The 17,873-nt window shown below is 34.6% G+C and overlaps 1 protein-coding gene across 1 annotated transcript in view; it reads right to left on the minus strand.

The window, feature by feature from the left end:
- STT3B (STT3 oligosaccharyltransferase complex catalytic subunit B) overlaps window positions 1-17,873 on the minus strand; it is a 75,340-nt gene that overhangs the window by 7,575 nt on the left and 49,892 nt on the right. The window contains exons 5-13 of the mRNA XM_066350437.1: window positions 16,943-17,042; window positions 12,502-12,600; window positions 10,584-10,730; window positions 9,703-9,751; window positions 8,219-8,373; window positions 5,619-5,830; window positions 4,091-4,278; window positions 2,764-2,935; window positions 1,727-1,900 (exon numbers count right to left, since the gene is read on the minus strand). Of these exons, the coding sequence (XP_066206534.1) occupies window positions 1,727-1,900; window positions 2,764-2,935; window positions 4,091-4,278; window positions 5,619-5,830; window positions 8,219-8,373; window positions 9,703-9,751; window positions 10,584-10,730; window positions 12,502-12,600; window positions 16,943-17,042 (1,296 nt within the window). The remainder of the gene's footprint in view (window positions 1-1,726; window positions 1,901-2,763; window positions 2,936-4,090; window positions 4,279-5,618; window positions 5,831-8,218; window positions 8,374-9,702; window positions 9,752-10,583; window positions 10,731-12,501; window positions 12,601-16,942; window positions 17,043-17,873) is intronic.

Consider the following 17,873-nt stretch of genomic DNA (forward strand, 5'->3'; position numbering starts at 1 on the left):
AATTCCTATAGTAATTTTTACCGGGATCTCATGAAATTTATACACTGACCTCTAAAAGGCCAATAAGGCACTATGAATAGAAATTCCTAGTTTGTGAACTTACTCTACAGAGATACTTGACTGTTTATGAGACTAAGAACTGGAAACAACCTAAATGTTCACCAGTAGGGACAGGTTAAATAAATCACAGTGCACACTAACAGTGGAATCAACGGAATACACTTTGCCAATGTAAAAAAAAGGAATGAGGAAGGCTCTCCATAGTCTAATACAGAAAAGTCTCCAAGATATATTGTGAAATGAAAAAAGAACATGGTTATATATTTTGCTACTACACCTGTTTGAATAAGAATCATAAAATAAGTGATTGCCATGGGTTTTTTTTGGGGGGGGCACTTAAAAACTTTATATTTTACTTCTGAACCATGTGACTATATTATCTATTCATAAAGTTTAAAAATACTGAATTTAAAAAGAGAAATTTAGAATTTCTATATAAATGTTCAAGGCATATATCTGGATCCAACACGTGCCACAATTTTAACACTGCTAAAAGAAATCCATATGAAAATCACACACTGAAAAATTAAGATTAATTTGCTACAAGGAAATATTGTTTATTAATCATGGTAAAGGGAAAATGTCACAGCATTTACATTTGAACAGGAAATGTGGGGCTTTACCCATCCCCGTCACAGGAAACACATGCATTAATTCTCCCAAAAGGTTCTTTTGTTCCACATCAGAGGTGAATCTCAGTCCCATCTTCTGTGACTTCATCATTGAACCACAGTGCTGGGTGTTCATCCTCTAAGAGCTCACAACTGAGTAGGAGATAGGACAGAATCTACCTATGAAACAGTCTGTATGTGATTTGACGAGGAGTACATACATACATACATGTATGTACCAGAGAAGAGCTTCTAGAGGGGACTAATCTGTGGTAGGATGCTATCCCAAGAAAGAGAAGAATATAAACTCCAGGTGTTAGATAAGTCAAATTTTATACCATTACCTTATCATAGAGATTATTAAGTGCCAGCAACGAGGCTGAGGCTTCACCTACATTACTACAAAGTCTCATAACAGCATTACAAGTGAATTATTCCTGGCATCCCTATTAGTGATATCTGTGCTACCTTAATCACCATTATAACACCAGAACTTAAAACAAGACCTAGTGCTCAAAGTACATAACACTGACTGGCGAAAAATAACTTGCCCATAGCTCCAAGCTGACATTGGCAAGGGTTTTAGTTCTAATTGACATCTGTCTGGTTTCAAGTCTCTTCTTAATCAACTGAAGGCTCTTACACTGTCAAGTGACATGATCAATGTCATGTTAGGACTGGGAGAGGGAACAAGACTAAAGTCAAAGATAGCAATTTCAAGATTACTGTTCTATATATTTCAGGTTTAAGATCAGAAGGGTCAGTAACAGATTGGAAACGATGGAAAGAAAGGGCAGAATTGAGAGGCTGTGAAGTAGTCAAAGCAAGAGTCTTGACAAGGATTTGTTTCAGAGCAGAGAACGGAGTACAGACATGAATTTCAAGTTTTAAAACTGGGAACATGCTTAGAGCACCTTAATTAATAGTAAAGTCAGAGTGAGAGTCTAATTTCGGGGATAAAATAATGAAAACAAATACTATGCAATTAGCAAGGTAAGAGAATTACTTGGACACTGTGAACAGCCATTCACACACCTGAACTAACAGCTTCTTACCCGGATGTCTTTTGGATGTTCCCCTTCAGCTATCCTAACCATCCAGAGAAATTTGTTGATGTCATCACCAGAATAGCCAATAACCCCTCCAAAAATAACCAAAACATAATCTACATCCAGACTCCTCATGATTTTATAGGCTGCTGTTTCATTGGAAGACATAGCTTTTCCCACCTACAGGAAAAAATAAATAAAACAAGGGTACTTAGTCCCACAATATGCTTAAAAAGAAATGTACATTAACATGGAGTGCGCCTCAAGAATCTGACTTGCATGGAATTCTTTTTATAGAAATGATCTGCTATGAATTCAACAAATTTATTGAGATTTAGAAGTACCTCACTATTATAATCAGTTATAGCAGATATGTCAAAATCAGAACACATGTTCTAATATTTTGCTAATAATTGTTTCATGAAATTAACATTTTAATATAAAAGCAGGCAAGCTTAAAAGAAATAGAATTTTTCATTACCCCAAGGCCAGGTATGACCAGCAATTTAGCTAGCACAAATATATTCTCCTCAGTCTACCAGACATCTGATGATTAACTACACTAATTCAAATAAAACTCATCTGGTTAACACCCATTATCTATATAAAATCTTTAAAAAACAGGTGATTACTTTAATTTATATAAATTAGTTATTTAATAGAGTGAACATAATTTAATACAGTGCATTTGTTTTACATTTGCAAATAATTATCTTATTATAAAATGGAAAATAGAAGTCAGATTTAGTGTGCTAAAAGTTTCAGATTTTGCCTAATTCTCCAATGAGCTAACATCATGAGAGATGATATATCAGAAATCAGACTACAATTCTGAATGATACTTAAATAAGGAAATTCCATTCTTAAAGACAATTATGGGTAACCTGAACACACTTTATGGAATGAATGTACAAAGAGAAATTTTGAGAATTCAGCAAGCAAAGAGTACTTTCACCTGTATTTACCTTTCTTAATCACAAGTGAAGTCTCATTGCTAGTAGTAAAGATTTCTAATTCTGACCTCTTGTTTATCAGGTTCTTACCAGTGCGATGTGGCTGTTATTCCACGTGTTGTTGTCCACCAGAGTAGTTCTGTTGGCCATCCCAGCTATCTGATAGCCATAATCCCACCAAGACATCACTCGGGCATGTTCATCTGTGTTTTGCCTTAGCCAAAAGTAAGCTTCTCTAAAATCATCTAAGATATTTCTGGTGCTGAAAAGAATTACAATATTCTTTTAAATGAGATCTTATAAATGTGAAGAGGGTAACTTAAAATCTTGAGATTAAGCCATTGAATTAATTACACATTTTAAGGATGGTCTTTTAAAACCTCAAAGATGGGGGGTGAGGGGATTAGAGAAATCAATAAAAAGCTATACTAATGCTTCCTAAACTTTAATATGCATACAGATCACCTGGGTATCTTATAAAAAGCAGATTCTGGGTTAGTAGTTCTGGGGTGGGGCCCGATACTTGGCAAGTCTAACAAGCACCCAAAGGAAGCAGAAGCTGGGGTGGCAACACATACATCAGCTGTTCTTCCATTTTAGCTGCATTATGAGAACCCAGAGGGCCGATTCAACCAGTCTGCTAAGCTCCACCCTCAGGTCTCTGGTTCAGTAGGTTTACAGGGTTCAAGAATTTGCTTTTTTTGTTTTAATTTGCACTTCTGGCCCTGGCCAGTTGGCTCAGTGGATAGAGCATTGACCTGGCATGCGGAAATCCCAGGTTCAATCCCTGGTCAGGGCACACATGAGAAGCAACCATCTGCTTCTCTCCCTCTTCTCCTCCTGCAGCCAGTGCCTCATAGGTCGGCTGACTTGAGTGTCGGCCCTGGAAAGGGTTTGCCAGGTGGATCCCGGTCAGGGTGCATGTGGGGGTCTCTATCAGCCTTCCTCTCATTAAAAAAAAAAAAAGAACCTGCATTTCTAACAGGCTTCCTGGTAATAATGCTGCTGTACAGCAGGTCCTTGAATAACATTCCTTATAATGCTGATGAGATGTGACAGGAACTGAACTACGGTTCAATTAGCTTATGGTAAAACTGGTTTTATTATACATTGTTTTACTTAAAAACCACAGAACCTATCTATGATCTATGATGTTAAATAATGTACTATATATCCAACAATCACATTTTCAGAAAAAATAATGTATATGTTATGAATGCAAAGATATTCTGGACAAGAACATAGAATACAATGATTGCTACCCACATATACCAAAGCGGGCGGCAGAGAAGAAGGCCATAAGAAAAACATGGTAGGGTCAAATGCAGAGTCTCACAAACATTCTATTTTCTGAGTTAACCATTGAGACAGAAAAGGGGTGAGAGGTATAAAATCCTTTTGTAGTCCGTTTTCTTACCCATCATGATTGTAAGAGGCCAGGACCACACTTGGACTGGAGTAGGCATTGCTTGTGACCCAAGTACAGTGGACTGCAAACATCATCAACAGCATCAGCATCAACATGGTGACAATGCTTTTTATATTAGGACCTAATCCCTCTTCAGTTTTTTCCTGTTCAGTTACATGCTTCCTCACTTTCCCAGCCTGAAGATACAAAAAAACTGGTTAAACAAACTCATTGTTTGATTTTGTTTTATTGAGACATTCAAGAGGAAAAGTTGGAAGCTTGTTAATCTGTCAATTTAATTCTTTGAGAAGAACAATGTATAACCGTCAGGTATTCTTGTGAGAGTGATACAAGGTTTTCAAAAAATTGGCAAGGTAGAGTCTCAAGTCAAATGGGAATTAAGTGGTTTCCTGGATTATACCCAATTCAAGAGCTGATCACAGACCAATGTATCTCCAGTAAGAAGCTGCTCTCAAACCCAGCAGTCCCTATGTTTTACTTAAATAAAAAGGAGATAACCAAATGCACTCATTCTGGCATGCTTTTCTTACAAAACCTGAATTCCTCATCCTGCAAATGACACTGTCCAAGTACAATCCAGATCACATAGAACTTTATAGTATAAACAAAACTGCATTATCAGACTTGATTTTCCAATTTCCAAACCCCAAAACCTTCCAAACCCCAAAGACTTGTTAAAATTAACATTATATTCTTAAAACAATAAAATAACTCCCACCAAAAAACCAGAAGAGAGAACAGAAAAGTCATACGTTGTAAATTGCAAGGCTAATAAAGAAACCGCAAAATAAAACATAACCACAAACACAAAAGCAGGTAATGTGTTATTAACACAAATCTGTATGAATTATACTGGACCTATAGAAAGGAAAGCTATTCAAAATTAATACTTATCCTGGGAAGTTTAGTTGCTTATTGGTATTTAAAAACCTAGTTAATATTCAGATAAAGTTTAATATGCTACCCAAGACAAGTACTCTAATATTTATGTCTTTTTCAATTTGCACTAAATATAATCTATTACCTGAGAAATTAAAAGTAAATTACATTATATCAGCTAGCTGCCTAGTCTAACAAAGCCTGGAGGCTTTCTCTTTTTTTAAAAGCATGTATCCCTTTATTTTATTATTCAATCAATCAACTACTTTAAAACTTTACATTGACTATAAGCCTCAAGGATAAGCACTTGTGCACATGGTTTCAGAAAGTTTACAAATGCTCAATTTTATGTAATTTAGTAATTTAGAGAACTAGGTTTTTGCTCTCAGAAACAGAGGGATTTTAGATAACACCTGACCAAAATGAAATGAGAATTCCTATTCTGATTACATTCTATTTTCTTATTCTGAGCTAAAAGACCAACCGGGATTCAAATTTTAAGGCAAACAGTAGAGACCAACTAGAAATGTCAGTTTGTCTAAATCCTGTTTAATCAAATTTCTTAGTATTTATAGTTCCTACTGAAGTGGAAAAATAAAGCACACAAAAAATTTAGACTTTACTTTACATTCCTCACCTTATCATACAAATTTCCTGGGTTTCTTTTGTCATCCTCATCACTGCTGTCCTCCACAGGTGGGTTTTCCCTTTTCATGTCATCCCCCAAATAGTGCTCAAAAACATTGGAGAAAGCGATTGCAGACAGCATACAGACGACGGGAGTCAAAGTCAACATCAGCCGCACCATCACGCCAGCAAAGTAGACAGCGCTGATCGCATACAGAGCAACTGCAAAGACAAGCGCTTGTACATCACCACAGAAAAGTGTTCTCAGGAAACAACTTAGTATTTACTACCACATTCTAAACCACATGTGAAAGAGGCATCTCAAAAAACACTTGTTTTTAAATTGATAATACTGATCAAATTATTTAATAGTCATATTTATAAATTATAGCCAATGTTGGCTAAAATACCATGTATCAACAATGTGTCATGATTTAAATTTACTGCATTTTCCCATGTATAAGACACACCCTTTTTCAAAAACTTTGGGGTCTAAAAATAGGGTTCGTCTTATACAGTGGTTGTAGACTTTTTTACTTGCATTTCCCACTTTTTCGCGTGGATGAGGAGTTGTATGAATTTTATCATGAATAAAACTTGAGTTCAATAACTTTATGTAATACATTTTTTTTCAAATTTCAGGCCCCCAAATTAAGGTGTGTCTTATACATGGGAGCGTCTTATACGTGGGTGTGTCTTATACATGGGGGAATACGGTAAGTACAGTTATTATAGGGAATGAGACAATTCATTATTTGTCAAGAGCAACACATATTAGAAAACCCATAGTTGATGGTTGAAACATATTTGAGAAATTATATTATCAGGCAGAGTAAGTTTATAGAATCAAAGTCTGTGAAAAGCTAGTGCCAATATCTGGCATAAAACTTGCGTTCAAGTAAAAATAGGATAAGAAGAATATAATATTCTAGCTAAAAAAGGAACTTGTAAAGTTACTGGTTAGAGACTTTTAAAAAAATTTGAATGTATTTTCCAAAAGCCAAAGCCTTCCACATAATGTACTAAGCACAGGGAAAGGCTCTACCATTTCAGGCTGAAGGCTCTAAGACTTTATAAAGTGAGTCAGCTGAGCTCCTATCTCATGTGCAGTTAGTTAAAATTTAATTTTCTGACAAAAAAATACATGTATTACACCATGTTCTTAACTGTACTGCTCAATAATTATATATACACACAGCAATGAAATTACCACCCATATCAAAATACAGAACCCCCTCAGAAGGGTCCTTCATGCCTCTTCAGTCAAAAGCTGCCCCCCATCCCTATAAAGGTAATCAGTATTTGGACTTTCAAGCAGTAATTTAGTTTTCCTATTCTTGAACTTTATTTTAAAAATTAAATAAAAATACTCTCTTTTGTACTGGTATTTTAATTTACCCATGCTACTCTTTTATTAACAGCTATGTTGTATTCCTTGTACAAATACATCAAAATTTATCTATTACACTGTTAACAACCTTTGGAATGTTTCTAATTAGGAGCTATTATGAATAAAGTTGCTATGTGTATTATTTAACATTTCCTTCCTTGGACATAGGCAGTCACTTCTCTTGGTATCAGAATTGCTAACTCATGAGATGGGCAGTATGTTTAAGCTAAATCTTTTTTAATGAGGCAATGTTAACATGGGCTTCTCCAGAGGCATTGGTCTATATAAACAAGAGTGAGTGTTATCCTTTGCTTAGAACTTAGGATGGCGCTATTTTATTTTCTCTGGACTTCACTGAAATAGTAACATGAGTGTCACTCGTGGTCCAGGCCCCATACTTGTGTAAGTTCATGTTCTGGTACTACAAATTATTTACTGTGTGACTCTGTGTCTGTTACTTTTTTGCAGTTTCAGTTTTCTCATATGCAAAACAGACACAGCATATATTTTGTGGTGACTGATCAATGCTTATTTTGTCCATTTACAGTTTGATTTCAGACCCTAAAAACTTCCCTTTAAAAAGCTTGTATTTCTAAGTCTTATTAGTTGAAAACTTATGAAAACCAATCAGTAAAGAGGATGCGTACTTAAAGGTGATTATAATTTTCAATTTTTAGACACAGAATGAAATAATAACCTCTCAGAAAAATGTAGTACATTGAATGAAAGTATTATATACTAGTCCTAAGTTAAAATAGTTAATATATATAATGAGCCTGACCAGGTGGTGGCGCAGTGGATCAAGTGTTGGACTGGGATGCGGAGGACCCAGGTTCAAAACCCCGAGGTCACCAGTTTGAGCATGGGCTCATCTGGTTGAGCAAGGTTCACCAGCTTGAGCCCAAGTTTGCTGGCTTAAGCAAGGGGTCACTTGGTCTGCTGTAGCCCCGTCAAGGCACATATAAGAAAGCAATCAATGAACTAAAGTGCTGCAACGAAGAATGATGCTTCTCATCTCTCTCCCTTCCAGTCTGTCCCTATATGTCCCTCTCTCTGTCACAAAAAATATATCTATATATATAATGAAAATTCACTAGGTTGTTCCTAAATAAGGAAAGAAATTTATCTTGATTATGTAGTCATGCAAAACATAAAACTTTAAAGTGCAGTAATAATGAAATAATTGTTCTAAATCTAAGTATTTATTGAAGATCTCTTACCAAATACTCTTTCATCGTTGATATTTTTAATGCAGAACCACAGGCCTGCTGGGAAGGTACACACAAGAATATGTAGATCAAAGAAGAAAGACACCCAAGTTGTAGGCTGATGCTCAGACACTGATGCAATAATTGGAATATGTATTTTTGCATACCTGGTATTCAAAAAAGTTAATATTTAAAATTAAATAAAATCCTTTTAGATGAAAAAGTTTCTTTGATTATATATATGGTTTCTATTTTCCATCTCTTCTCACTTAAAAGTATATTCTAACATAACCTGTTGCTTTGGATTGATCCACACTGATAAACTAAAACTAATATGCCATCCCTAAAACTGGGAGAATTATCTAAGGCTAGTTATATTACTAAAATGTTGGCTCTGACTTTTCATACAAAAATCTTTGCTAAAATAGGAATTTGTTCTGCAGTTTAGTTTAGCACCGCCTACATTTCACTACATTTTTTACTTATTTACTAGCAGAAATACCTTATTCAGTAAGATACCATATTATCTTAACAAAATAATGGTAGTGTCTGGTGAGGAAAATAGAAAAGGACAGGACAAATTACTCCTGAAATGTCTTGAAATTCCAAAATATTCAGTGCATTATAATTTAGAAAGCAAGAATAAGTATGACTGACAAAAATTTAATCTAGTAATTTAGGTAATCGGAATAACTGTCTACAACTGGGGACTTTCTTCAAATGCTCTGGTGATCCACTGGCGGATCTCTTCAATTATTTTCAAATGTTAGTTTCAGTCAATGACATATATTTGTTTATGCCTTTAAATTAGACCTTTTGGCAGGCCCATTCAATAAAATCAAGATAGGTTTTATGGGGGCCATACAGGGAGTAACAAAGAAGACAAAACATCAGGAACAGGAAAGAGAGGTAAATTAGCTAGTTCTTTTCTCATTCTTAGGAAAGCAAGTTTTATTGAATTACTTGTCTAATTTAAAATAAAAATTTAAATTCATTTTATAACAGCACTCTTAAACAACACAAATATTCTCTAGTATATTTAACAGATTAAAATGTCAAGAAAGTTACTGTGGCATTAAAAAAAAGTCAAAATTTTTCTTCACATCGATAGTAAATGGAATTATAACATAGCACCTAGCTTTAATAATGAAAAGTAAGTATTACCAATTGATGGAAACTTTGAATGTATTGGTAAAAATAAAAACCATTAAATTATACAAATGTTATCTGAAATGTTCTGACAAAATGTTGCCCACACAGAACAGAAATATATGACTTATATATCATACTAAAGGTGCATTCCAAACAGGTATTATAATGAAGAAAAAATACAAGGAATTTGACATTTACTAAATTAGCATATATGATACTTGAAAATGTTCCCCAAGACTGATGGAGATGCTGACCATTCAGGAGCAGAGGGGAAAATGGTGTTTAATGAGGCCTATTCATCTATCAAGAGGATACTTGAAAGTAGATAACTCATCTGCACTCACCCAGTGTCCCACAGTGAGTAAAACCTGCCACTCCATGGGGCAATGTAACCTTGGAAGGAAATACAAAGAGGAAATTAACTTGCTTTTTAATTGCTTTTGTTGGTTTTATGTTTACTGATTATTATGGGTTAATTTAACCTATTATTAAAAGAATTTGTTTTATTTTGTAGGTGACATATTTCACAGGGCTAGCAGTCAAGATAAAATGTCAGTCATTAATATAAAAACAAATATCCATGGAGATTACATTTCCAGAAAACACAAGTTGATAAAATTGTAGAAAGTTTTCTAATTCTCCCTCAAACTTCCACTTGACTAGTAAAATAAAACTAAGACAGTAAGACAGCATTGGGTAACATTAAAAACGGGGAGGTGTCTAGATTATCTAATAAAGTTTGCCAGATTTACATGAATTATGAAGATGATTTTAAGCATTCATGCCTTTTCTCCTATCAATTCTTCATGATTTTTATGAGCTAGGCTAGTACCTTAATTTAACAGATGGAATACCATTAGAAAGAATTTGACTTCCTCTTGGGACTAGTGAAGTCATGATCAGAAAGTAATTTACAATCCAGAAGCAGACTGAACATTGAAAACTGAATTTTACACAGTTTGGGCCTATTCATCTATCAAGAGAATACTTGAAAGTAGATTTATCAGACCTAAATTGGTAAAACTAAGATTTTATTTTAAAATCACAATTTGTAATTTAATGCAGATTTTAGAAACTTTGACTATTATTTTCATATTGTTTGTATAGAATACAATCATAGTATTTGACTCTCTAGGATAAATCAAACATGTACAAAATTTGTAAAAGAATGAACTTTTTGAATAATCCAGAGACAAGAGTCACATCTACAGGTGGTGACACCTACCTGTATAAGTCAAATAGATGACACTAAGGAACACAGCACCTGCAGCTACTGATACACCCAAAAAGAAAAGGGTCTGGAACTCTTGTTTAGTTAATCGGTCTCTCAGATACTGCAAGAAAGCATAAGCTTGCAGCAATGCAAAGACACCTACAGAAAAAAGTCATATGAGAGATTCTCAGTACCACTGTGACAGTCATTTCATCTAACCAACATTTTCTTTGTCAAGTGACAACCAATTAATACATATAAAAAATTCTGTTGTACATTAAAAAAAAAGATCAGACTCCCCATATATGAACCAGAGAAGAAAAATCCCATGTCAATAACGAGCCAATTTAGAACATTAAATTCCTCCCTAAGTCCCATATTTTAATGACATTTTCTAGGGGGAAAAATAAGTATGTCTTTAAAAACAATCCTAAGATTTACTGAAGGAACGAATGACTTAGATCAGGGGAATCCTGATAATATACTTATTGTTGATAGTTGAGTGACAGTATGTGACCTTAACCACACACTTATATAAGATTCTAACTTAGTAGATATAAGGGGGAGCGCTAATATAAAATTACAGCAGCAAGGTAAAAAGTATTTATTACCAAAATAAACAAAACACAATTCAAAAGCACTAGGTATAATACTAAACAAAGACATGAGAACCCTAACCCATCGGGAAGAATGTTTCTTTTAAAAAATTTAGTCAGAGGGGTTCTTTATTATAAAGTTAATCTTAGAATGATTAAATATGTATTATCAATGATTTAGGTTTTAGGAAATATAATAATGTATATGCATAAAGAATTGGGTGAAGGCCCTGGCCAGTTGGCTTACTGGATAGAGTGTTGGCCCAGTGTATGGACATCCCCGGTTCAAGCATTGGGCCCGAGTGCTGAGGATAGCTCAGTTGGTCCCAGCACATCGGCTCCAGGCACTAAATATAGCTCGGTACTCTAGCATCGGCGCCAGGTAGGATTGCCAGGTGGACCCTGGTCTGGGCACATGCAAAAGTTTGTCTCACTATCTCCCCTCCTCTTAACTTAAAATGAAATGAATGAATGAATGAATAAAAAGTAAGAGTTGGGTGACTGGGTATCTACATAGACATTGTATACACAATTGTATAATCAACACTGAATATGTATTTCTCAAATTACAACTTGGTAATTTCATATCACATGGGAAATGTAAGTAAAAGTATTTAACAGATTTGTAGGTGCTATATAATAGTAAGTCGTGGGTTCTTAACTTTTCCCCCCAAGATTCTCACTGATAATTTGATGATAAAAGCTACAGAACATCACCTCAGAAAGTTAAATATAACTGATATGTATAAAATGTTACAAATAAAATAACTCCCTATAGCTTTTGTATGGGCCATGGACCTTGTCTTGAGAATCCCTGATATAGACAGACCTCCCATTATTAACTGTGACCCAGATTAATAATGGCAAAGAACTCTACTTACGTAAAGAATTATATGTTTTTCTAATTAGTATAAAAGCTATTAATTCGTTAGTAGATATATAAAAATATTTTATTAAGAGGTAATGAACAAAATAAATGTTCCATCAAAATTTGCTGAAATGAAAACTCAGTGGTACAGTACATCAGTGTACAAATACGGTTTAATATTAGTTTATACAAAGCAAATATTCAGTGTTTGCAAATAACATGAACTGTGCTCAAAGAGATGTTTTGCCTTTTCAGAACAGCAGTGGCTAGAAGATAGGCACACTTTTGGGAACACAATAGAAGAAAGTCTCAGTAAAACTATGATATTTTCATTTTATAGTGATGTTTTAGAACCAATATGATGAAAATTAAAAACAAAGAAAAAAACCACTTCATTCCCTTGAAGACTGGCTAGCTACACATTCAAATATTCTCTGGAAAAAGAAAACTAACTAGTTTCTCATACCTGCAGCTGCCATGTGTTCACTGGTTCTGATTGGCTGGAACCCCACAAAGGGTATCTGCATGGATAATATTAGACCCACAATGTAGAAAGTGCTATATGCTAAAAAGACAAAATAGGAAACAAATATAATTTACTACGACCATTAAGTACTTCAAACATAAATGTAGACATAACTAATTTTTTAGCAAAGTTTTAACTGAACTTATTTTAAGACTGGAATATTGATGTGACTGTTCTACCTGATGGTTAATCATACATTATAAATCATGAAAATTCTTTCTGCCAATTTAAAAAATTATTAAGTACTTTATTTTGCAAACTATCATTTAAAAAAGTTTAGGAGACGATTGGTGCTGCTTTCTTCTCTCCAAAATGAAATCAAGCTTTTTTAAATCTATCATTAATAATCACTGACACAACCCAAAAAGCTATGTGCTATATAAATAAGTAAACACCATTCCTAATTCCATTAATCCAAAGCATGCATAGCCTAATGAATACTTATATTATCATCATATGAATAGTTGCTACTGTCTCAAAAGCTCAAGTACTTCACACCTTATAGTCTCCAACTATTCTTTTGTATAGTACTTAAGAGTAAAAAAAGAAAAAAATAACTGTCCACTAAATTTTCTGTAATTAAGAAAAGGACTTTGTACACAGAAGTCAGGCCATACAATACAACAGACTAGTTACTGAATTTATTAGGGTCTAAGAAGGGAAACTTTTTTGCTCTTAGCATTGAGTATAATATTCTTGGCTTATACCAATCTAAAAGTGTAGGCCAACTGGGGAGGGATACAATTTTGTGTAATAGACTTGTTTCACATTTAGATATTCACAGACCACTATTAAATAAGTTAATTATAGAGAGATAGTATTTAAAATCACTAGAGTTCAAGTTAATAATGTAAGTGATGAAGATGAGATGAGTTCAAGGGAAAAATAACTCAAGCTCAGGAAACACAAAAGGCTGGGGGAAGAGGGAACTTTAATTTGTATTGTTTTATAAACATATACTGTATTAATGTCAAATTAAGCTGACCTAACAGAAACAGGCTCTAAACATTTCACCTCTGAATAATCCTCTGTCCAAATTAGCCTCATTTATACCTACTTTATATACACCAATGATGCAAAGTTGATAAATGTGATACATGCAATAACCCAAAGATAACCATTTTCTTTTAAGAGAAACTGGATTCATGCCTTTCCTGCTTTTATATTTTTTGGATCACTGATCCTGAGAGGTTTACACAGGAAGATATATGTTCTATCTCACTGCACTCCCTGATACACAGGTATTTCCATTAAATAAAGTTCAGGATTACTAGACAGGTATTATAAGATATCACAAACATCTTGCTAAATACTGCCCTTCTCCTTGAATCTGTAAAATTAGGTATACATCTCTATACCTCAATTTAAATCTCATTTACAACCCATGTTTTAAAACACAGAAAATAAGAATTAGATATACTAAGTAGAAAGAAAACAGTGAATTAACTCAATTCTTAAAAATAAACACAATGTTCACACAAATGAAAACCTGTTTTTACCCAGGCTTTGTACTACAGCATCTCAGAGTGTATTTAAAAATGACCTCGATGGCCTGACCTGTGTGGCTCAGTGGATGAAGTGCAGACCTAGAATGGTGAGGCCGCTGGTTTGAAGCCCTGGGCTTGCCTGGCCAAGGCACACGCGAGAAGCAATTACTATGAGTTGATGCTTCCCGCTACCCTCCCTTCTCTCTCTCCCTCTTTCTCTCAACTCAAAAAAAAAAAATTACCTCTATAATTCTTTCAAATATTAACCTTATATCCATTACAGTCAAGGCAGTCTAAAATTACAAAACCTTATATAGCACAATACTATCTTCTAAGAGATATCTAATTGAGAAAGTCAGAGATGTACAAAAATAACCATAACAAAGAGAAAAAAGTACATGTGAAATTGGTGGAAAAAAAACCCCAAAACGTGGCCCTATAAAAACTTCAAGAGGACAAGACTGCCTTTTCTGGACATGAGCATTGAAAAGTCAATAGACAACACCAGTACCATTTCTGCTACTGTTTGCAGAGGGCCTCAACTCAAACCCACCATGTAGCCTAATAGCCATCATTCCCCACCAATTCTTTCTACAAACTCTATAGAAAACCTAACCAAACTACTATCCACATCTATCACTACTTCCTATCCATCCACGTTAACCAACTTTTCTTACCCTTTAAACCAGAACAATAAACTATCCATCAAAGTAGTGAGTCCTACAGAAATGCACACCACCACTAATGTTGTAAATCATTTATTACATCATGAAAATGTTACCACACTGCCATCCTGTGGAAGTACAGTTACTGGCATTCATGACTAAAGATTTGCACTTCCCATGTGTTAGAAGAATTCCAGAAAAAACTTATCATTAGAATGATACATACAAGGTCTATTACTGTTTATTTCCAACAACAACAAAAAACAAACCCAGCAAACCTCTCTGACGTAGGACAAATAGTAATCTTAAGAGAACCTAAACATCTTTCCCTCTTAAAGTACTTTTATTTTTAATACAAAGGTATGGGGTGGGACCAGATTGATATAGAAAAAAATAAACCACTGCCCTTGACTTAAGGCACACAAATGAGTTGTTCTATAAGATAAAATGCACTGCAAGATCTAACTCAAGTTCCATTGAAATTGTAAGTTTTCAAGAAGCTCTTGATGTCCCTCAAGCTAACATATATCTTCTCTGTGACAAAGTATTACAATTTATGATGCCTACTGCATCTCTTCCTTCTGGCTATAAACAATCAAATAAATAAGCTTTATATCTTTGTGTTACCGTTTTCCAAAAACATTATAATGGAACCGTATTATTTTACTAAGACACTGGTTTTCAATCACAACTCTGATCAATTTAATTGGTAAGTTTTCTGTCCATATCACAGAAAATAAGCCCTAAGATTTGAGACACCATCTATCACTAAGCCTCTAGAGCAGGGGTCCCCAAACTGCGGCCCCCTGAGGCCATTTATCCGGCCGCCTGCCGCACTTCCAGAAGGAGCACCTCTTTCATTGGTGGTCAGTGAGAGGAGCATAGTTCCCATTGAAATACTGGCCAGTTTGTTGATTTAAATTTACTTGTCCTTTATTTTAAATATTGTATTTGTTCCTGTTTTGTTTTTTTTACTTTAAAATAAGATATGTGCAGTGTGCATAGGGATTTGTTCATAGTTTTTTTTTATAGTCCGGCCCTCCAATGGTCTGAGGGACAGTGAACTGGCCCCCTGTGTAAAAAGTTTGGGGACCCCTGCTCTAGAGCCTCTAGTTCAAGAACGTTTTAAAACCTGTAGTCTAAATAAAGATACAATATACTCTGAATGTTTATGCCCCACTCCTCCACTCTTATGTTGAAACTTAATGAGCAAGGTGAGGGTATGAGTAGGTTGGATGTGATTAGGTCATGAGGGCTCCAAGTATTAGGACCCTTTCAAGAGAGGGCCCAGAGCGCTCGCACACCCCTTCCACCACATGTGAGGACAAAGCAGAGTCAAGTGTCAGCTATGTGCCAGTAAGAGAGCCCTCACAACAACATGACCATTCTGTTGACTCAATCTTAGACTTTCCAGCCTCCAGACTGAAAAACATTTCCGGCCCATGTTATTTTGTAATGGCATCCAAAATGAACTAAGTCTATAATATATTACACAGAAAGGGCTTTCAAAGTTTAAACTGTTTACTTTGAGGATGTTCAACTTTTCATAGTAAGCTGAATCTGAATAATATGTATATCTAAAGAATTTTCATGACAGAAATGCCCATTCCCCCCAATTTAAAAAGAAATGGTTGACAAATAGTAAATGTAGATTCATTTCTACAAAAACAAAACAAAAACTCATCAAGGAGTTGGTAACAACACACTTATGTAAAAATGCCTAACCCTCCTTGTAAATACAGGGGGTCACTGGGTTACGACAATCTTTACATACAACATTTCAAGGTTATGACGCTCACTCCCATAAAAACTTTAAAAAATTGCGACGTATTTCGGCTTACATTGTCATCATTGTACTTTCTTTTTACACTCATTTTTTGTCATTTTTTCTGTTACTACAGTACAGTGTGTAGTACATATTTAGGTCCTTTTCCTTTTTCTGTGACTTAGTTGTGTCTTCATGTTCTAGGATCATGATTTTACAACTGTGTTAGGATAGGTAAGTGACTTAGGCTAGGGTATGTTTCGACTTACACCAAAATTCAGGTTACATCACTGTTGTAGAAATGGAACTGTTTCATAACCCAAGGACGCCCCATACAAAACAAAAAATAAATATAAAATTTTCACTATCTCAGGGGTAATACTAGCCTAACAGAAATGTCCAACAAAAATAACATATGAAACATCTGATACAAATTGACAGATTTCAAAAGTCAAATCACTTACCTATGTAGACTCTTTTGCTGTATCTCTGCATCAGTAATAACACAAATACATGCAGTGGAATAAGGTTGATAATAAACACATAACCACCCCAAGCAGAGACCTATGGATAAATAAGTTCAATAATGTATGTATATGTTTGCTTTTTAAAAGTTATGTTATATCATGATAATCTAAGCATACAATAAACAAATATATTTATCAATTTTGAGAGATGTTTAGAAATGGATTTATGAAACCCACAAATAACCTATTTCTCCTTATTTTTTATTAACATAATACAATGCCATAAATCCATTATGCTTTTCTACATTCACTGGAGGAACGGTCAAATTAAAATAAACCTAAGAATGTTGAGAACACTTTAACTTGTGAATTGAAGTCAAAGGACTGTCATAAAGGTAAGAACTGTTAGAATATGGATTATAAATTTTTAAAAGAAAACAAAAACAGCTTTTACTTCCCCCATTTTAGGTGATAAACACATTGCAAGAAAATTTACTGAGAATATAAACAATGTTAGCAGCAGTCAACAACTCAACTAAAAGGAATACTCAGATGATCTGGATATGTTTTGAGATCCGCAAAGTAAAGGTACTGCCTAGGGTATAAATTATTTCCTATAAAAATCAAGATCCTATTTTAATGTTTAGCCTGTACCACAAAGCTAGAATAATTCTATTTAATCACAATAATTGAGTATGTTCTAGTGTAAATTAATAAAGATTCTAAATATAATATTTACTCTCAACCAACAGATTTAATAATTTTTTTCTTTTTTAGAGAGAGACAGGAAGGGAGAAATGAGAAGCATCAACTTGTAGTTGCGTTAATTTAGTTGTTCACTGATTGCTTCTCATTCGTGCCTTGGGATGGGAGGTGGTGCTCAAGCCGAGCCAAGGACCCCCTACTCAAGCCAGCAACCTTGGGCTTC

Source organism: Saccopteryx leptura, chromosome 10 (assembly GCF_036850995.1).
Source record: "Saccopteryx leptura isolate mSacLep1 chromosome 10, mSacLep1_pri_phased_curated, whole genome shotgun sequence".
Classification (NCBI taxonomy): domain Eukaryota; kingdom Metazoa; phylum Chordata; class Mammalia; order Chiroptera; family Emballonuridae; genus Saccopteryx; species Saccopteryx leptura.